Source organism: Mercurialis annua, linkage group LG7 (assembly GCF_937616625.2).
Source record: "Mercurialis annua linkage group LG7, ddMerAnnu1.2, whole genome shotgun sequence".
Classification (NCBI taxonomy): domain Eukaryota; kingdom Viridiplantae; phylum Streptophyta; class Magnoliopsida; order Malpighiales; family Euphorbiaceae; genus Mercurialis; species Mercurialis annua.
The window spans coordinates 7252344-7273568 of NC_065576.1; the positions used below are offsets into that span (position 1 = coordinate 7252344).

General features: G+C 35.4%; 3 protein-coding genes across 4 annotated transcripts; all 3 read left to right on the forward strand.

The window, feature by feature from the left end:
• The first annotated feature begins 827 nt into the window (after positions 1-827).
• LOC126655362 (methylmalonate-semialdehyde dehydrogenase [acylating], mitochondrial-like) lies at positions 828-11160 on the forward strand. 2 transcript variants are annotated; one of them, XM_050349509.2, is made up of 20 exons: positions 828-988; positions 1449-1985; positions 2350-2444; positions 2584-2658; positions 2749-2910; positions 2989-3067; positions 3179-3333; positions 3701-3764; positions 3870-3949; positions 4589-4654; positions 4913-4963; positions 5104-5255; positions 6059-6149; positions 6379-6459; positions 8326-8403; positions 8537-8572; positions 8670-8713; positions 9161-9239; positions 9800-9890; positions 9994-11160. In XM_050349509.2, exons 2-20 carry the CDS (start codon positions 1451-1453, stop codon positions 10974-10976), a joined length of 2997 nt encoding a protein of 998 aa, XP_050205466.1. In that variant the 5' UTR covers positions 828-988; positions 1449-1450; the 3' UTR covers positions 10977-11160. The 2 variants fall into 2 exon arrangements, with proteins under 2 accessions (XP_050205466.1, XP_050205467.1); XM_050349510.2 differs by having other exon boundaries at positions 10000-11160.
• Positions 11161-11504: 344 nt separating this feature from the next.
• On the forward strand, positions 11505-13955 carry LOC126654695 (uncharacterized). The gene is made up of 4 exons (XM_050348639.2): positions 11505-11844; positions 11976-12273; positions 12590-12640; positions 13486-13955. The coding sequence occupies exons 1-4, from the start codon at positions 11561-11563 to the stop codon at positions 13894-13896; spliced, it is 1044 nt and encodes a 347-aa protein (XP_050204596.1). The 5' UTR covers positions 11505-11560; the 3' UTR covers positions 13897-13955.
• Positions 13956-17551: 3596 nt separating this feature from the next.
• LOC126657502 (probable glycosyltransferase At5g03795) lies at positions 17552-20731 on the forward strand. The gene is made up of 5 exons (XM_050352199.2): positions 17552-18149; positions 18455-18741; positions 19235-19467; positions 20121-20278; positions 20472-20731. The coding sequence occupies exons 1-5, from the start codon at positions 17673-17675 to the stop codon at positions 20571-20573; spliced, it is 1257 nt and encodes a 418-aa protein (XP_050208156.1). The 5' UTR covers positions 17552-17672; the 3' UTR covers positions 20574-20731.
• Positions 20732-21225: the final 494 nt, after the last annotated feature.

A 21225-nucleotide genomic window follows, 5' to 3' on the forward strand; every position in this document is an offset into this window, starting at 1 on the left:
AGTGGACTCGTAATTAGAGGAATAACTTCCGTTTTTTGCCATATCCTGAATTAATAGACTAACGATAAACAATCGTCAAACACTCAAGAATGAGGTTTAAAAGTATCCTTAACATGAATATCAACTATTGTTTTGGGTATGTAACTAATGTTTATTGTTTTGAATTTATGTTTAGATCTATTATTAATAGGCTTAATTAGATAATAACATTAATCTAGTTATAAACGAATTAAATCATATAGAAATCATAGGATTGCCATGAAAAATGTAATTAGTAGTTGCATAAGCATTCAAGATGATAACAATAAAATCAATCTGACATTTACATCCGATTTCGGCTTTATGCATGCAATTGGAATAAAATTCATTTATATCTGTTATGTGTTAGAAACCCATGCGATTAGATGCTTATTTAGGAGTATTTGCTTCTTGCTCACCATGACAGTTAGTTTGCAAACTCTCTATCAAGCTCATATACGAGTCATTTTATAAACTCTTAATTGAGCTTATATACAAGCTTGTTCACGAACAAATTAACGAGCTCATATACAAGATGCTCGTGAACATAAACGAGTAAAACACTATATGTTCATCTCATTTAAATAAATTAGTATAAAATTAAACCCGATTTCAAATAATATAGAATACGAACGAATATGAATCAAACTCTTACCAACTCCAACATCGAACTACTCGTAAGCAGCTCGATTTGTTTAATTGAAAAAAAATTCAGACACCATTTCTGTAATTTTCCAAAAAATAAAAATGGATTTGATATTTTTCTTCTGCTCATGCATACGCTCCAGAAAAACGCGTGAACTTCAAACACATCTGGCGAGGACTTTTCTCCGTGCCGGTACTCTTTTCACAATTCTGTACCATCTCCCACACACACCCTTCGAATTTTCCCTCACTTTCCACTCTCAAAAACTGAGTAAAAAATTGAACAAATTATAATCAAAAATGAAAAGCAACTGATCAAATTCCAGTAAGTATGAGTAATTTCATTCGCTAATTTTATGTTAATTAATTCATTGATCTACTGTAGTTAATTTGATCATGGAATAATTTTGGCTTATTTGATCGCTTAGTTTCTAATTGCCTAGGTTTTACTGTTTTTATTCCCATCTTAATTGTCTATAATCAGGTGATTATCTAGCTTCGCTTTAGATTCTATGGTTACAGTGTTTAAATTGATGTTTAATGTTAACATTTGATTTTGATATCAATAATTGTATTGTATTAGGAGAATTTTGATGATAAAAGATATGATAACGTATCATAGGGGCAAGCAACCTCGACGACGTGTAATATTATTTGTTGGACTTAGTGACATTACACGTCGTCGAGGCTGCATCGCCCATACTGTGGTGATTTATCGATATAGTCTGGAAAGAATTTGGTTTGTAAGCGTTTTTTTTTTGTTTGTGTTGGCTTTATGTGATCAGAAATGGAAATGCAAAGTCAAATGGAGTATCCGGAACAGAATCAGATGCTTCCTCCAGAACCTGGAAATTTTCAAGATCGCGAAGAGCTAATCAAATACGTGCGCGATTTTGGAGCTAACCAAGGATATGTTGTGACCATTAAGAAGTCTAGGAGGGATAGAAGAGTTATTCTTGGTTGTGATAGAGGAGGTGTTTATCGGAATAGGCGAAAGATTGAAGAAACGCAGCGGAAAAGGAAGGCGTCTTCTCGTCTTATAAATTGTCCCTTTGAAGCAATTGGTAAAAAAGAAGATGATGTTTGGGTATTGAGTGTACGAAATGGAGACCACAACCATGAACCTTTAAAAGATATGTCCGAGCATCCTTATAGTCGACGTTTTACTGAAGAAGAGGTTAGGCAAATTAAGATGATGACTGAAGCTGGCGTAAAACCACTACAAGTGCTAAAAAATCTTAAGCAAAGTAATCCGGAACTGCTGTCAACGCCTAGGCATTTGTACAACCTCAAAGCTAAGATCCGTCAAGGAAATTTGCCAGGTCTGAATCTGATCCTAGTTGTTTCATGGGGAATCAAGCTCTTGAATCCCATCAAGACACACTTCTCAACTAAAAAATATAGAGAAAGAATGAATACTAACACTTAAGTAGTTGCTGTAAAATGAGGCTTCTTGGTAGTTGTGCCAAAAAAATAGAAAGAGAGAAGAATTACTAAAACTAAGTTGCTAATCTATAATTTAGGCTTTTTGGTAATAGTGATCTGACCTATTTCCTTCACCATAAGACTTTCTTATGATTTTTCACTATAGATTTTTCATTTCAGACATGTGTTAGGTGATCGATTTAGATTTTATATTTCTGCAGTTTTGTTCTTGATGAAGATATATATTTTTCCCTGTTGTAGAGAAAATTGTTAATTCATGGAGGCCTACTAGATCAATTCCTGTGAATGTGAACAGTACTTCTGTTGGAGGGTCATCAAAGCAAAATAACCAGCCGGTATGGGTTGATTTATTTGAATTTTCTTTTTTTAGACAGGATCATACGACAGTAGTAGTTTTCTAGTTTGTTTTTCTTTCAATAATGAATAATGATTGGATGTATTTTCCTTGAACATCATATTGGATGCTCATCATAGCTGAAAGTTCCTAATTTTATTGGAGGAAAATTTGTGGAGTCAAAAGGGTCTACAATCATCGATGTGCTAAATCCTGTAAGCTAACAAATATTACAATGTATTTTTCACTCTTGGCAGACGTATTTTACTTTCCTTAATATGAATACAGTTTGTTTTCTAAATTAGGCTTCTCAAGAGGTTGTTTCCCAACTTCTGCTAACCACCTATGAAGAATTCAAGGATGCAGTTATTGCAGCCAAGAAAGCATTTCCTTTGTGGAAAAACACCCCAGTTGGCACTCGTCAACGGATCATGTTCAAATTCCAGGAGCTTATCCGCAGGGATATGGTTGGTTGACTAGCACTGGATACTTATACCTTATGCTCTTTATATTAATTGTGCTGATGTGCCCAAAATTTATTTCAGGATAAGCTTGCAATGAATATTACCTTGGAACAGGGTAAGACACTTAAAGGGGCTCAAGGCGACATACTCCGTGGTTTAGGTCTCTATTTTACATCTTTCTTACTACCATTTCTTCTTTGTTTTAAGAAGATTTAATCCACTGCTGATCCGCTGTTATTGATAATGACTATAATGCTTGATATTCCTATAGAGGTAGTTGAGAACGCTTGTGGAATGGCAACTTTTCAGATGGGGGAGTTTGTTCCTAATGCCTGTAATGGAATTGATACATTCTGCGTTAGAGAACCACTTGGTGTTTGTGCCGGGATATGCCCTTTCAACTTTCCAGCAATGACTCCTTTGTCGGTGTGTAATTATGCATTATGATCTCTAGTTTCTTTGCTTTGGTATTTGTTTATCTCCGTCTCTTTTCCTTTCCTCTTGCTTGGCCCTCAGTCTCGGATTATAGACTTGATGTTTTCTCTCAGATTAGCTTCTTATGCTTCCTCATGATTTCTGTTACCTATGATACTTGGAGAATCGTGAGATTCAGATTATTTGATTAGTCATTGCAACATAGTTCTATGTTCTGCACTTTTGGTTTTGTTTTTAATTCAAAAAGTGAAACTTATGTTCTGTAGCCTTGTAGGAGTTAATATTAACAGAATTTATATAGAACAAAGACAGAAAGAGAAGGTTTATACTTAATAGTAATTGTTTATTGCTTTTGCAGATGTTCCCCATTGCAGTTACATGTGGAAATACATTTGTTCTTAAGCCATGTGAAAAAAATCCAGGTGAGTTTTGCTACCTGACACTGTAATGCTGCAACCAATGCCCTGATATTGAGAATTTCTTGGATGTGAATACAATTGGTAATTTCTCTTGCTCTACAATTCCAGGGGCTTCAACGATTCTTGCTGCGTTGGCTATGGAATCTGGTTTGCCTGATGGTGTGTTAAATATTGTTCATGGAACAAATGTGAGTCTATGCTTCTTAGAAGTCCTCTTGTTTCTAAATCATTCACTTCATCACAATGAGTTAATTGAAGTATCAAGTATCAACACATGCTATAAGTATTTCGGGGCGTGATACTTGTGTTATCAAAACTATCTGCCCATTTAGCATCCCCTACCTATGAGAGAAGCTTTTTTGATGCTGTTCTGCTTTGCTTAAGGGGTTTTCCCAACTCAGTTTTGCCCCTGTCTCTTTAAGGGGGATGATTAATGATGTGGCGGCAGTTAACAGAGAGTTTTGACAGGATACTTATTTGCAAAACAGGAATTTTACATGGTGTTAAGGTTTCCTACTATTTTGTAATTGACTTTGGTGCTTATGTATATCACCACAACCAAAGATAGCAATCTAGGCTATGATGACAATCACTTACCACTCTCAGTTTAAGTTCTTCTATTGCTAATGCACATCTGCGTGCCTAGGAATGGTGCATGCTTTATAGAACGTGTCTCCTTTATAAGATGAGTTGACTTGCTTTTTAGTAGGCAGCAACAAATTTTGTTAGTAAAGACAAAGCAGAGATAAGATTGGGTGGTTTGCATTCCAGCTATCAGCATTCGTTTATTTTATTTAATCCTTATCACTCGAATTTAATTTATGCAGGACATTGTTAATTATATATGTGACGATGATGATATAAAGGCTATATCATTCATCAGTTTAGACATGGTAAGTTACAGTTTTAGTTTTTTTTTTTTAATATAGTTTTACCATGACAAATTCATGGTTGAATCTCAAAATTTTATTGCAATCTTATTAGGGATTTAAATGTCCATAGTTATTGAAAAATAGTGTATCCATTATTTGCTTTTATCCTTTGTAGTGATTCTTCTCCCTCAGCTCATTTAGTCTTACTACTGCATTTACTTTGTTCACTTATTATATTAATGCTAAAGTCATCATTCTTTGTTGTTTACTTGTTGCAAGATTGGATTGCACATACAAGCTAGGGCAGCTTCTAGAGGCAAACGTGTTCAGGTTAGGACCATTGTTTCTATTATGCACAATATCTCTTTTGTTGTGCACAGGCACATGTGGAAAAAATGTATAGCATATGTTGAGAACCTTAGATCCACTCAAATTTTGTTGGATGACTAATTATTGTGTTGACTCCATAGTCCAGTATAGGGGGGAAAAATCATGCAATTATCATGCCTGACGCAAGCATGGATGAAACTTTGAATGCTTTGGTTGCTGCTGGTTTTGGTGCTGCAGGACAACGAAGCATGTCTCTAAGCACAGCGGTTTTTGTTGGAGGATCAATGGCATGGTACTTATCTTGTTCGGTGTTTTGGCTTGTGCTCATTCAACTATATGCTAAGGGTTGGATTTAAAATTTATTATCTTCAATAAAAATAATTAAAAAACTATTACGTGTTTGTACATTCCTGCAGAATTAGGGTTCAGCCTAGCTTCTTGTCATGATTGATGTCTTTGATTTGTGTGTATGCAAGTTTTTCTGAAAGAAACAAAATGAAGAAATTTAAAGATGCATGCAGGGGGAAAAACGTTGTGTCAGAAACTTGAGGGCTAAAAGAAATAGTAACCAGTGTGTTGTTTTTGCCTCTTTTTTCTGCTTTGTTTCCGGTCTTAAAGAAGATAGCATAGTTGCCTATATCCATACAGTTCTACTTAAAAACAGAGGTCAAGAATCTTGTCAAATTCCTGACCTACAAATTTATGCTTGAAGTTATTTCTGCTTGTTAGAGACTCTGTGCTTAGTGTTGTTGTCCTCACATAGATGCGACTAGGAAACCTCAAGCATTTGGTAAAGTTTTTTAAGGTTGTTTCACTTGGAAAGCCGGTATAAGGGTTGCTTTATTAATCTTCGCATAAGACTAAAGCTATGCTTGTCCCTGCCTTCCAAGCGGACAACAAAAAAACACCTGATTTAACCTTTTTAGGAGTCTCAAGGGGGGACAGTTGGAGTGAATTTAGCTGCTACTTGTAATAGAAATTTATATGGTATTGATGGGTTCGTCAACTGTATTTTGCAAGCTGTAGCTAAGAAAGTTCTCATATTTTATTGTTGTTTATACATACGACTCGTAGCAGTAATTTTGGAATTTCCAGGGAAGATGAACTCATGGACCGCGCCAAAGCACTCAAAGTAAATGCGGGCACTGATCTCAGTGCAGACGTTGGTCCAGTTATTAGTAAAGAGGTAATAATGTTGGTTTGATATCTTATTAACGTGCACTATGGCAAGGCAGCGGCATCTAGAGCTGACAAGATAAACAGCAGACATGAGATAATTTGCTGTCTATCTAGGATGAATATATTTTACTTCTAAAACTATTTGTAGCAAGCCTGTTATTCTCCTTTTCTTGTTTTCTACTTCCCGGCTGTCTGATGTTATTCTGAATGAGTATTATGTGATTGTTAATTCACAGGTAAAGGATCACATAAGCAGATTAATTCAAAGTGGTGTAGACAGTGGTGCTCGGCTTCTTCTTGATGGGAGAGACACTGTGGTATTTAGTTGTTCCTGTTCCTTTTGAAGATTTTATCCGTAATTGTCCGGTACAGAAACATACATTACGTTATGCAGTAGAGTTTTGATTTGTTTCCTTGCATGGAGTTAAATCTATTATTTTGGATTGTTAGGAATAGAGGTGATATTACATTCCAATGTGCATAGAGTAAAGGTTAGGTTTTTCCTGGTGGAAATGAAAATAAAATATGGGAGGTAGAAGGGATTGGTGGAGAAAATTATGGACGTTGTGATGATTTCTCCTTGATGCTACGGCAAATCAAAGTTTATTTCCCAGTAACACTAGTAGTATTGGCCCATATGGAAACAGATATATAACTTGTGGTCCCATGATGTGGAAGCGAAATCAGGTCTTTTTCTCCTAAACGTTTAGGGGTTATGTAGGTTGATATACGTAGTTCAATCTGGATATGTTCGTACCCATAGTTTCTTGATGCACAATTTATTATGCAACTTTTCCTTTATTTGTATGTATGCAATGGTAAATCATTTATTTACAATTGTCACCAATTGTAATAATATGTCATCTGGTTAAATCTTTTAAAACCTATGAAGTGGAACTCAAAAATTGCACTTTCTATTTTGAAAACTGAATGAAATGAGCTTCTTAGGGAGCCAAACTGCATTAACTTATTATCAAATCTAATAATTTACTATAGTACTACTGAATAGTTTTCTCGTATGGGGAACAAGAAAAGGAATTGATTAGAGTAATATTCTGATTCTCATTTATTTTTTCTGTTACCATTTTTCTAAAGCTTTTAACAGGGACTAAGGTTCCATCGAGTATTCAGTATGCCTGAGCATTGTTTATCCTGAAAAATTAAGGGCATTTCAGAAGGCCCTTTTATTTTTGAATTAGAAATTAGAAGTTCAAATAAAAAAAGTTTAAGAATTTAAATAATGATGCAAACCTGATTATAATTTGACTAGTTGATATGGTTTCCTTTGATTATTAAATTTAATTCAGTTCCAGACCTTGAATGTATAATAATCCTCTGTACAATCACTATCAGGTAAGCTATATTGGAGAGAGTGTCCTAGAAGAGAACATATTTGTGTTTAATTGACCTTACATTGTTGACCAATGTTATGTGTTGGCTCTGTTCTAATGTCCAATTCTGATATCTTGTATTATTTTCTCAACTTTATAAGTTTCTTAAACGGTCATATTTCTGTGGATCAGATTTAACAAACAAATAGATTTTTGATAAGGTATTTGGGATTATAAGGACGAAGGAGGACTTCATTTTGTGCTGTGTCCTACTTTCGGCTTAGACTCCAAATTTGGAACTGGTTGGCATGCTGTGCAGATTTTTCATTGACGCTTGTTTTTGGTAGAATTTTAGATTTGAAATTGAACTATAATTTTCAGATAAAAACTTTTTTTTTTGAGGTTAATTTATTTAATGTTGATATTATCTTTCTTATGTATTAATTTCTTATGAAATTTGAATTCCCATCCTGAATTTTATAGAACTCTTCAAGACTTTTGATTTCAACTTTGTAACAAAAGAGGACCCTGAATTTCTTAATTCCGATTGTGTCACTGTGATTCATTAGTTTGCTGTTTGGAACTTTATTGGGATTTTGTGACTAGTTCAGTTTTCAAGATGTTATTGAGAGCGTCCAATAATTTTCAGTTTCTGAAATGTCTCCGAAGCCAAATTTGACATGATTGTGCTTCATCGCGGAAGAAAGAACTCATGCAATAAAATCTACCTTTATCTCGTTTTGAGACATGGTGCTTAGGAACATTTTATGGTGTTTTAATTTATTGCTGAGGATTTGTCTTTTTTTAATATTTTAAGCAAAACCTTATGGAGATTGTATATTATTTTGTTAGGTTCCTGGATATGAAAAAGGAAGTTTTGTTGGTCCTACAATCTTGTGTGACGTAACACTCAACATGGATTGCTACAAGGTATATTTTCTGATGCTTTTAACTATATTATGCTTCAGAAGACATAGAGTTGGATAGTTTATAATACTCGGTTGAAGAATGCTTGAACCAAAGGTCTTGCCTTATTCTTGACAGCAGTGTTTGTGTTGAGCAGGAAGAAGTTTTTGGTCCTGTTCTACTATGTATGCAGGTATCTATTTATTGATTTTTTTCTGTTGCTTTTATGTGAATGCCTCGTGCCCTTTTTGGAGACTAGTTAACCAGTTGTGTTGTTTAATTGCCAACAGGCCAATAGCCTAGAAGAGGCAATAACCATCGTAAATAAAAACAGGTACTTGTTTTACTCTTTTAATCCTCATGTAGCCATCTGAGCTTGCTCTTAGTTAATTTACAATTTGATATTCATGATAATTTAAATGTCTGATTGCAACTTTTAGACTGCTCTTGACCCACCATCCTTTCTATAGCGCAATTTTTAGGTTTTTCTTCTCGATCCCCACTCTTTCCATATCTGGATCAAGTTGAAATATTTTCTTGCATATCCTATGGAGAATTTATATTAGATTCTGACTCAAGAATTTGACGTTTTGCGATTTGTTATATCGAAATAATGGAAGCTGTGCAATTCCAAAAGTATAGTGGTCAACAACATATGGGAACACTACAAGTTTTGAAGCGTAAAATTTAATGATAATTTCTTAAAATCCGAATCTGTATATTTTGCTGTATTTCTTGGAAGCTCATCCGTTTTCAAATTCTAAGAATGATGCTCTGGCAGGCATGGGAATGGAGCATCCATATTTACATCATCTGGTATTGCAGCAAGGAAGTTTCAGAATGACATTGATGCAGCGCTGGTACGTTAACCTTATTTTCCAGGTGGCACATTTGGCCTTCCGTGGGTTATATGGATTTTTTGCTATTCACTCCGTTTTTATTTAGTTGTCCATTTAGCAAAATATATTTGTCTCTAATTAGTTGTCCATTTAGAATTTCAATGTGACTTTAGCTATTATCTTCCAAATGTATTAGAATGCATTTATTAACTAATAGGGTTATATTTGTATTTACTCTTGTAAATTAAGACAAAACACCCACTATCTTAATATATCTTGATATGTACAATTTTGGCTAAATGGACAACTAAATAAAAACGGAGGGAGTATAATGTTACGATTTTCTAAATTAAAAATCAATTGTGAATTCTGACTGTTGAACTTAGAAAAGGCCTGATGGGAAGGAGCTGTGAAAATCAACCTCTCCATTTGATTCCGCTGTCTCAAATATTGTGTTCATTTTTATAGGAAAATACACAGCTTAAGTGAGCTTCTAAACTTAATCGAAGGATAGGGGAACGTGCATTTGTCTCCTAAATGCAAAGTGAATATCGGTTTCTGACATTAGATGAATGAAACAGGTTGGAGTTAATGTTCCTGTTCCAATTCCAGTACCATTTTCCTCTTCGCACGAACGAGAGGCCTCATTTGGTGGTGATCTTAGTTATTGCGGTATAATTTTTTCTTTCATAATTACGGAGCATGGTTAGTTGAGTTATTTTATGAGGTACCGTTGTAGGGTTCTTTTTTATTCAATTTACCTTCCGTTTATAAGTTTCAGGAAAGGCAAGTGCGCAATTTTATACCCAGATTAAAACTGTGGCTCAACAATGGAGTTTGCCTAGCACAGGAGTTTCAGTTTCCATGCCTTCATTTGATATGGAAGCGATCCAAGGAGTTTCTACAGTTCCTCCACCTCAGGGAGGCTCACCCAATGAAAGAGTTTCTCGAGATATATCATTAGCGTCCGCGAGAGATATTCCAAAATGCAGGGAGCTGTTGCGACAACATTTACCAAACTCAGGAATATCATGTTTGCCCCATGTAGTCGAGGGTGATATACCCGATCACAGAGTGTCTCTGGTTTTGCCTACCACAGCTGCATGGGATTTATTGGAGAGCCAAGAAATGTCTCAAGCAATGTCCAAAAGACCCGAAAGCATTTGTAGACCTCAGGCATCTACGTGGAATGGAAATCCACCCGTAATATCTCAGAGAATCGAAGATATATCTGTAACGTCTCAGAGGAATTTCCTGCCTATGTCGCTGAGAAACGACAATGTTGGTTCATCATCAAAAAGTAGTGATACTGCAACAGCTTTAACTTCTGAGCGCACATACAAAAGTGACGATAACCCATTATGTCGTCGGAATGACAGCATGAGTCCTACCTCACGTAGAACAGACGCAACTATACATCCACCATCCGAGAGGTTTTATGATATATTAGCTGCCTCGCAATTGAACAGTGCGAATCAAACATTTCAAAGGAGCGAGACAATTCTTTCGACATCTGAGGGGAGATACTTACCGGCTTCAGCTCACAGGAACGGCCATTTAGGTTCGGCGTCTCATAGGTCTGATATTGCATCACAGCCAACATCCGAGAGGATTTCTGTAACTGGAACTTCAGCTGATACCATGCCATCTTCAGAGACGATTTATATGCCGGCAATAATTCAGAGAAACAGCGGTCCACGGCCAATACCGGAGAGGCTATCTATGAATTTGCCGACATCGGAGACTCGAAAGATTTAGTTTTACTGACTTGTCATGTTTATTTTATATATATAGGAACATGAAGGACATTAATGTGAAAATTAAGAACAAATGAGATATTTTTAGCTGAATTAGCTTTTAACATCCCGTCTTTAACAGAGTCAGCTATGGCAGTGTACACTTTTGAAGTTCTGCTTATCTAATGTTGAATTTTGAACATAAATACGCCAAAGTGCATTACGAATTTCTTTTGGTAAAATCCATCAAGGTGTTTCAATTTCAATTTTTCTAATCCCTACTACCATTATTTCGATTTTGATATCCTTAATTATATTTTATAAGTTTGTCTTGCTCGCTGATAGGGAGAATGAGAAGAAAAAGCTCTTAACATAATTGATGTTCTTATTAAGATGATAAAAATACATCTTTTAAGTGTAAATCTGGTAGTTAACGGCGAGTGAGCACACTTGTCATAAAAGTAAAGGATAAGGACCTTTTGAATAAAGATAATAAAGTACATGGACTTTGAGACGAGTTTAGCCATTTCTTCTTGTAAGGATTTATTTCTAAGGAGTTCAAATGGGCAGACATTATAAAGTTTGAGTTGGGACGACAAAGAAGAAATGCAGAGCACCTGCGTTTTCTGTTTACCATCAAAAACTCCACCACCACCACTAAACCTCACAAACTGGAACCCTAGTACAAAATCTGCTACTAATTCACCAAATGAAAGAATTGGAGATACAGATAATTTGGCGGCACAATTGAAATTTCCACTACCTACCCATTTAAATTCAATTACAAGTACTTCAAACCCGTTTATAAAGCACTGTGTTAAGCTCCGTTCAAGCTCCCCTTATCGCCATGCCCACGCTTCTGCTCTTGTTGTCGGCACTACTCCTATAAGGTCTGAAATATAATTTTATATCTGTTTTAGTAAATTTTTCCGCCTTAAAATTCAATTTTGCCCGTTTTACAAACTTTCAGTACAATCTTGTCCGCATTATAAAAAATTTCTGGGTCCGCCACTGCTTGCAGGGACATTTGTGAATTTCAGAATACATTGAAAGAGAGGACTGTGAAAATGGAGTGTCTAATACTTCCCGAGGAAGCTAAGGTTCCCGAAGGGCTCGACAGTTCTTCCACTCGTACTTTGCGCGCGAGTGCTCTGGTGATGAAAAGACTTTCGCAGTTGCAGTCTGCGGAAGCTGTTGAAGCTGTGGCACTTATGAAATTCCCGACGAGCTACTTTGTTGTAGATGACAATCAAAAGAATGCGGATTGTCGGAAATGGTTTCCAGCTCCACATCGGATTTTAGTCCTCGAAGGGATTCAGGTTATTCTAACTCATCTAAAGCTGTTCTTGTTGTTGACCCAATGTTTCTTTTTCTTGTTGAGGTGTCTTTTTAATCGCACGATCTATTCCATTTGTGAAGGAGCTCTAGTAAATAATGTAAAGCATGAGACGTGCTAATTGGAACTACTTGTTCTGAGAAACTTTAATTATTTGAAGTGCCTTGCACTTCTGATGCCTCATAATTGGATTTATATGACGAATGAGTCACTCAAGCTTAATGCTGTAACTTTCTGATTGCTGCTGCTTGCAATGATTTTAGGAATCATCACTAACTTGAAAGTTTTGATTATTGTAGGATCCAGGTAACCTTGGCACATTAATACGATCAGCTGTGGCGTTTAGATGGGTAAGCAACACGATGCATACGTTTTCTTTTCTATCTTCAAAGCTTTCTTTATATGGTTTTCCACATGCTATTCTGTTACCCCTGTTATCTGTATTAACAATTTTTTTTAAAAAATGTATACCTTTTTCTGTTTTGCATGCATCGTTGGCCTGTTAGTTTTTTACTTGTTGATCCAAACCTTCATCTCCATAGAGTTGCGGTCAGGTTTATAAATCTTGTCTTTTTCATTGTGGTACCAGCATAGTGAGATGTTCTGTACCACTTCAGTATAATAGGATACAAACAGTTTGGAAACGTTCCAGCATAGTTTTTCATAAAAGAATTGTGTAAAGATTCATCGCTGTGCCTGAACTGGTGCGTCAGGTCAATTAACTCAATTTTAGCTATTTTAATTAATCAAGGATAATACTCTATATTTTTAGGTCAATTAACTCACACTTGTTCAAAAATAAATGAGTTCACGGACTGCAATGACCTAATTTGGGAGTTAATTGACCTAATAATAGAGAGTATTGTCCCTAATTGATCTAAGACAATATTGTCTCTAATTGAGTAAAATAGCTAAGTGCAAGTTAATTGATCTTGATGCACAAGTTCAAGCACCGTAAACTTAACCATCAACTTCTAGTATTCTGCAAGAAAATTTCTGCAGTATGAAAACCCGGCAATCTGTTCCTTCAAACCAGACTTCTGTTGACCTTTAACTGAGTGCAAGGCAGGTTCAATGATGGTTCCATCTAATTTCGACATGTGTCATATTTCAATTCTTAGGTTTGGGAGTCAAATCTTTATTTTAGCAATATCCTGAAATGAGATATCTTAAACTGTACCCTCTGCATCAACAGGGTGGTATATTTCTACTTCCCGGCTGTTGTGATCCATTCAACGACAAGGCACTAAAAGCTAGTCGTGGAGCTTCCTTTCAGGTCCCTATAGTCTCGGGTAGTTGGCATCATCTGGAAACTCTAAAAGATGAATTCAAAATGAAAATGCTTGCTGGCCATCCGGCAAGCAACGACGAACAGACACCCGTATCAGAATTATGTCAAGGATTTGCAGATTCTTTAGATGATACGCCGATATGCTTGGTTTTGGGGAATGAAGGGCATGGCCTTACACATAAATCTCTAACAGAGTGTGAGCTTGTAAGTATATCTATGGCTCGAATCTATGAGTCTCTCAATGTTGCAGTTGCTGGTGGTATTTTTTTGTACATGCTACAGCCTAAAAACCAGACATTTGGTGTTCTGAGTTAAAAAGTAACGGCACAATGATTCGAAAAAATTTAAATAGTTGCTTTTATCAATTTTGTTAATTTTTCAAGTGTAAATTTGAAGAATTTTGTTTCAACTTTAGTTAAGTCTACTTAGAAAGACTGAAGAAATAAAATCTTTCAAATCAGGTTGTAATTGGTAAATTAGGTAACTTACACTAATTCATTACCAAATATACAGTGGCAAGGTTAATTTTTTATGTTATTTTTGTTATAGTGGAGGGAATGGGATTAACACAAAAGAAGTCCTGAAATTTTAAAATTATTCCTTTTGCAGTTTAAATGTAATTTGCCACTATTTCTTTTTGTAATAGTTAATATATCACAATTTTGTGAGAAAATAAATAAGTATGGGGAATTTTAATAAATCACAATTAGTCAGCATAAACAAATGGTTAAAATTATATCACTGCAATATTTTTTTTTTAACAATAAATCTAAATGTAGTACCAGCTTTATATTAAAAAACCATAACATTGTAATCAACAATAACAAGACAACATAAACAAATAGAAACACAAGAAATGACAACCATAGGTAATACAGAAACACAAATTACATAAACATAAAGGTAGTAGACTTATATAGTCTAAAAAAATTATTTTAAGTGTTTCTTTGTTGTGCTATCTTCATGAGAACCCTGGAATCATTGACATTTTTGGTGCCTTGTTTGGATAAACGTCACCAGAAAATGGGAAATTATTCCTCTTGTTTTCCCTCAAGTTTTCCCTTCTGAAGTAGCTGAGACCACAATTTCTGAAGTAGCCGCTTGAGCAAGGCACGACCAGGCGGAACTAGGGCACTGGGCGCGACTGTCTTTGTTTAAAAAGTCAATCTTGATGCCAAATCCATTCGACCTCAACATGGAGGGGCGCATATCCAGTGGACTCTGTTCGCTGGGACATAGTCTTATCATGGATCCCCTTCGGGGCCGGAATGAAGAAAGTGATGGCACGGTCAGCAACAGACTTGCCATGGTTGTCAAACAGGTTATCAGCTCCAATGACCAGAGAGGCATGTGGTGGAACAGCCACAACTGACCTCTTCAGCTGAATCTTCCCATCCGCATCCACCTTCGTCTGGGTGGCCTTGTTGACAAGTGGGATTTGAGGCGGAAACAGCAAGGGCGAGCATAAATAGAACCAGAGACGTAGGCCACGTCCCCGTGGTCTACGATTTTAATAGTAATCTTGGCCACTAGTCCGGGCAGCATAATAGCATACTGTAGAAAGATTTTCCACGGAGAAACACTCTCGAGAGGTTCGTAATTCCGGTCACCCGGGTCAAGTCGGCTCTCGAGAAGACGGTTAGAAATATAAGGAATTTGTGTCCATTGAAAATCAACCAAGAAAGAAGCTCTGCCAACTTTGATACCACCAAATACTTGATCATTCTCGTAATAGTGAAGAAGAGGGTCATTACATTGCACTAGAGGCCGATCATCGAGAGCGAGTGCAGCGCCAACCCCCGAGCCGCTGTCACACATAAAGAGTTGAGTGCCATTGTCAACGGGACCATACAGAGTGATGGTGGCTCGATCTTGATCTGGAGACAGTTGGATGACCAACTCATGCTTCTGTCTCAATTTTTTCGTCACAAAACTTACAAACAAAACACTACAATATACAATTCATTCTTTTGATCTAAAACAAAATAAGAGTAACTTCATACCAAAAAAATAAGGGTAATTGATTCTGAAGATCACTGAACTTTCGAGTTTTTTTCATTTCAGTCACTAAACTATTTTTTTTTTCATTTTGATCACTGAACTTTCATTTTTTTTCATTTTGGTATTTCAGGCCAAAAATGCTTAGGTGGCATCCGGAAATTGACGTGTGACAACCGGATTTTACAAGTTTAATTTTGATAATTTATCACATATACATAATTTCACTTTTAAAATGAGTTTTTAGATTAAATAATGCATATATGGCAAGTTTTCAGGTTAAAAAAAATAATTCCGGCTGCCACCTAAGCATTTTTGGCCGGAAAATACCAAATTGAAAAAAAATGAAAGTTCAGTGATCAAAATGAAAAAAAAAATAGTTTAGTGACTGAAATGAAAAAATTCAAAAGTTCAGTGATCTTTAGGATCAATTACCCAAAAAAATAAAGACTAACTTATTCTAACACTTCCATATTTGTCATAATCGATAGTTCTTTTTTGAATATCATATAATATAATCCTCAATTTTTATTAATCCTACCGTTATTAATTAATCAAGTCAAAGAACTTAAATCATATAATTTAATTTTTGTCTAGTTCTAAAACTCATTTAAATTTAAGTATAAATAAAAATTACTATTTTTTATGAGATTTAATAATAAATTTAATTTATTTTTTACATATTTATTCATTTTTCTGTTTCTTTTAAATAATTTTTGTAGTATTTAATTTTTTAAAAGTAAGAGAAGTAGGAAAATTCAAAAGGTTAATGGTCAATAAAAATAAGAAAAATATAAATTGAATTTGTTAAACTATCAAATCTCATAAAATTATAAACTTTTATTTTTATTTATATTAAATTCAAGAACTAAATTTAATTTTATATTTAATTAAATGTTCTTATTTAATTAATTGACTCTAAAATTGAACAAATGTCTACAATATTAATAAAAATAAAGGTGAAAACTATGATTTAATTTTCAAATAAAAAAAATAAAACTGTAAATTATGTCATATATGTTAAAAACAATCCACTCATAAAAGAACTTTAGTTCAATAAAAAAACTAAACTAAAATAACCATAAGAAATCCCAAAATCGAAAAATTAAAAATTGTAATTCATCATAATCATACGGCTAATAATCACCCCATTATCTCTGAATTGTGATCACTAAACCCCCTAATTTTTAAAAACAATCACTAAACCCTCTAATTTTTGTGGCGGTGCTTGCTAAACCTTCTGAGCTCAAAAATTGCCATTTTTTTTTTTAATGGGTGACGTGGCAGCGATTTTTAAATTTCAGCACAAAAATTTGTCCCATATCAGGTGTTAGCTGACACATTACCAAAAATTCCAAAAAACTCCCCAAAAATTTAATTAAAAATTATAACAACACAACCTAATCAAATCTAACCCAATTAAACCTAATCACACTAGTTTGCCTCTAACCACCGCCCACCATCCCACCGTTCTCCGGCCACTGCTCTCCGGCTACCACCACCCTCCCGCCGCCGCCTCCACGGCCAATTTTTTTTTCGGGCCGGCCATCCCCTTCATCAAGGAACAGCACCACCCGATCTGTTCTTTCAAGAACAGAGACGGCTAGAAAAAAAATTCCGACCATGGAGACGGCGACAGAAGGGCCGGTGGTTGTGGCCGGAAAAAAGGTGGCGGTTAGAGGTGGAGTGGTTTGGTTGAGTTTGACTAGGTTAGGTTTTTTTAAGTTTTATTTTTTTAATTGAATTCTGGAGTATTTTTTGGTTTGTGATGAGTGTCGGCTGACATTTGACGCGGGTGCAGGTTTTTATTAGGTATGACATGAAAAATTCGTTGCCACATCACCATTTTTGAAAAAAATCACAGATTTTTGGACTCGAGGGATTTAGCGAGTTCCGGCACAAAGATCAGGTGGTTTAGTAATCATTTTTAAATATCAAAGGGTTTCATAGATGCAAAAGACAGGGGGCTAATCATACACAACGAGCTCAAAATCGCACTTACTTTGACTCGTTTTAATTAGTTACACTCATACAGACAGAAACAGTACTGATAAGCAAAAACCACGCTTCTTTTCTCAGTCGCCCATCCCTAAATGCCGCCGGCGATGATCGCCGGAAAACTCCAAGTTCAACAACTATACATGTGTTCACTAAAAGGCTCACTTCTCACTCTCGCTATCTTAACCCTAATTTCCTTCACTTACCTCTCAATTAATTCTCTCCACTTCTCATCCCCTTCCTCTTCCATTTCTCCTCCACGTGTCCCTGCCGGTTCCGTCGTTGATTCCGCCACTGACAATACTGTAGATGAAGTGGTATCATCGGATCTGTATCATTCAGGGAAGATATTTAAACTGAACTATGAGGAAATGGAGCGGAAGTTCAAGGTTTATATATATCCTGACGGAGATCCGAAAACTTTTTATCAAACGCCTAGGAAATTGACTGGTAAATATGCTAGTGAGGGTTATTTTTTCCAGAATATTCGCGAGAGTCGGTTTCGAACTGACGATCCGGATCAGGCTCACTTGTTTTTCATTCCTATTTCTTGCCATAAGATGCGCGGCAAGGTACATTCTGAAAACAATGATATGATAATGTTATGCATATTGTAGGATAATGTAATGATCATATGATGATAATGTTATTATAAATCTCGAGTTTAATTTGTTTGAATTGAATTCTTTTGGATTAATTAATCGAGAGAAGGGATTAGTTCGTTATCTGTGAAGTGCATGATAATGACGAATTAGATACTATACCGAGAAGAGTATATATTGGTGTTGTTTGTTTCGATTGATAGATTGAGTTTCTCTACTCTAAAACAGAGGTCCTTTCAATAATGGTATATGATGCTTTGTTTTGTTGTGTCTAGGGAACGTCTTACGAGAATATGACCATAATTGTTCAGAATTATGTTGAGGGCTTAGCAGCCAAGTACCCTTATTGGAACAGAACCTTGGGTGCAGATCACTTCTTTGTTACCTGTCATGATGTTGGTGTGAGGGCGACTGAAGGGGTACCATTTCTTGTGAAGAACGCAATTCGAGCTGTGTGCTCCCCGAGTTATGATGTCGGATTCATTCCTCACAAAGATGTTGCTCTTCCTCAAGTACTACAGCCATTTGCCCTCCCAGCTGGAGGAAACGATGTAGAGAACAGGTAATAATTTAAACTGACTTGTGAGCTTTCTGTGATTGTTCGGAGCTCTGATTTACCTGTAAGCTGGCTGTGTTTCCAACCTGAGTCTGCTCATTTTTGAGAGGGTTCTCTACATCCCTACTCAATCCTTAAATTTCCTTTTCAGTTTGCGCATAATATTTCGCAAGAAAGTCAAGTTTTTGTTACAATAGAAGTTGTATCTTTAAGATACTATTACTATCTTAAACAACTTAAGTAATCAGTAGTACCATTACTTTCTAATAATGACTGTAAATTCTGATAAATTTAACATCATTGATACTGGTAATTTGGTTGTCTATGTCCATTTCTTTAAGAAAATTGTTATAGAGGAGGTATAGCTATGTGCTTGAATTACTGCCTGTGCAGTTTCTGGTAAATACTGTAGGATTCATATGCAGTTAAGGATCAAATTATTTCTTAAATGGATAATGGTTTCTTGAGTTCATTATTTAACAAGAAGCATTCTTTGCAGAACAACACTTGGTTTTTGGGCTGGTCATAGGAACTCCAAAATTAGAGTCATTTTGGCACGCACTTGGGAGAATGACACTGAACTTGATATTTCAAACAACCGGATAAATAGGGCTACTGGACATCTTGTCTATCAAAAGAGATTTTACAGGACTAAGTTTTGCATATGCCCCGGTGGTTCTCAGGTTAACAGTGCTCGCATAGCTGATTCAATCCATTACGGATGTGTTCCAGGTAATTGTCGAAAACCATAAGTATCTGTATGTATCTTATATCTCAACTGATGAGGTTAATGGTTAACATCAAGTTTCCCAGTAATTGCCTCGGTCCCACCAACTCTTTCCTGCTCTTTCCCTTTCTGAAAAAAGGACCTGCCGTATTATCAGTATTGCTATCCTGTTTCTGGTTGCTTTTTAGATGCTTGACTGACTGGTGGTTAGCAATTATGATATTTGACTTCAGTAATGACAGGTGGTTTTTGCAGCACCATGCTCAGTATGCCATGAAACTCTTGTTTTACATTTATAATTTCTCTCTTTTATATATTTGAGCTATAATGAGAACGTTGAATTCCTGTAGGTGCTATAGCAATAAATGAAGGCCACATGAGAGCATAACTGATAGTGAACATACCATTTTTTTTTATTTCCTCTTTAGTTAGCATGAAAAATGCGCATCTCTGACATACATCTGTTACACATTTGTTTCAATGGTACAATAACAATGGCGGAGAAGCTGCATAGTTTCTGGCACCATTTGAGTGATCATTAACCTGTCAACTTCGCATATGAATAGAGTTGCACAGTACTGTTCTGTTTGAGATTTGGGCTGTTTCTTCAAAATTTGACAGTCAATAACCGGCATTGTTCTTTTACTATTTTTTGCAGTGATTCTATCCAATTACTATGACTTGCCATTCAATGACATAGTCGACTGGAAAAGATTTTCTGTAATACTCAAGGAAGATGATGTTTACCGGCTCAAGCAAGCTCTCAAGGATATATCTGATGAAGAATTTGTGGCACTGCATAAGAATTTAGTTGAGGTAAAAAAACCTTTTAATTCCAAGCTTAACTTTGTTTATTTGGCTAGGATGTTCTTAGTTTAAAGCTAGATTTCCCTCAGCGACTATATATTCTGTAATAGTGACTATATATTCTGTAATAGCGACTTTATATTCCGTAACAGCACTCATTAGTCATTACTGACTACAATCTCTCAATTTCATGTTATATCAGGTCCAGAAGCACTTTCAGTGGAATTCGCCTCCAATCAAATATGATGCATTCCATATGGTCATGTATGATCTTTGGCTGAGACACCATGTTATCAAATACTAAGCTAGTAAACTGGTATGATTCTGATTGCCTTTTCCTTTTTGTATACGTTGCATGCTAACCACCCTAAAGTTTGTATACTATTAATTCCATCCTTCAACATCTTTTGTAAAGGAGAATCAGAGTACCAGTACTTAATGTCATTATTTAATTTGTTCTTATACATCCGCCCTGCATATCTTTACTCTAGATACTGTTCTTGACCTCTAGTTTTGGTCCTTAAACGTATTTCAAGTTTCAAATTAGTCCAAAATTGTCATTTTAATCACGTTTCGAATGAGAGGTTAAATAGAACAAAAAAATAAAGAGTTAAGAGGTTCAATAGAACACGAAATTAATTTAGAGGTCACATAGAGTAAAATGGTATAGTTTAGGGGTCAAATGATGTATCAAGTCTATATTTATGTAGGCATATAGTCTAGTGATTGTATATAATAATGTATGCGAGATTCAGATTTGAATCTTCTCCTCTTCTTGTCCGTTGTAATAAAAATATTATTTTTATAGTTAGTTAAGTTATATTTTTTTGACTTAATTTTAGTTATTTACACATTACTCTATTAATATTATTTGACTTAATTTTAGTTATTTAAACTTTACTTTATTTCGTAAGGTTGTTGCTTCATTTTATAGTAAATTTCTTTATTTATGTATT

Excerpts from the sequence above, each read along its gene's own strand:
- LOC126655362 (XM_050349509.2), top strand. The coding sequence starts at position 1,451 with ATGGAAATGCAAAGTCAAATGGAGTATCCGGAACAGAATCAGATGCTT. Across the intron at positions 4,964-5,103 it reads CTAGAGGCAAACGTGTTCAG|TCCAGTATAGGGGGGAAAAA; the intron begins GTTAGGACCATT and ends TTGACTCCATAG. Across the intron at positions 8,714-9,160 it reads ACCATCGTAAATAAAAACAG|GCATGGGAATGGAGCATCCA; the intron begins GTACTTGTTTTA and ends ATGCTCTGGCAG.
- LOC126654695 (XM_050348639.2), top strand. The coding sequence starts at position 11,561 with ATGCAGAGCACCTGCGTTTTCTGTTTACCATCAAAAACTCCACCACCA. Across the intron at positions 11,845-11,975 it reads GTCGGCACTACTCCTATAAG|GGACATTTGTGAATTTCAGA; the intron begins GTCTGAAATATA and ends CACTGCTTGCAG. Across the intron at positions 12,641-13,485 it reads CAGCTGTGGCGTTTAGATGG|GGTGGTATATTTCTACTTCC; the intron begins GTAAGCAACACG and ends CTGCATCAACAG.
- LOC126657502 (XM_050352199.2), top strand. The coding sequence starts at position 17,673 with ATGCCGCCGGCGATGATCGCCGGAAAACTCCAAGTTCAACAACTATAC. Across the intron at positions 18,742-19,234 it reads GGAAACGATGTAGAGAACAG|AACAACACTTGGTTTTTGGG; the intron begins GTAATAATTTAA and ends CATTCTTTGCAG. Across the intron at positions 19,468-20,120 it reads CCATTACGGATGTGTTCCAG|TGATTCTATCCAATTACTAT; the intron begins GTAATTGTCGAA and ends TATTTTTTGCAG.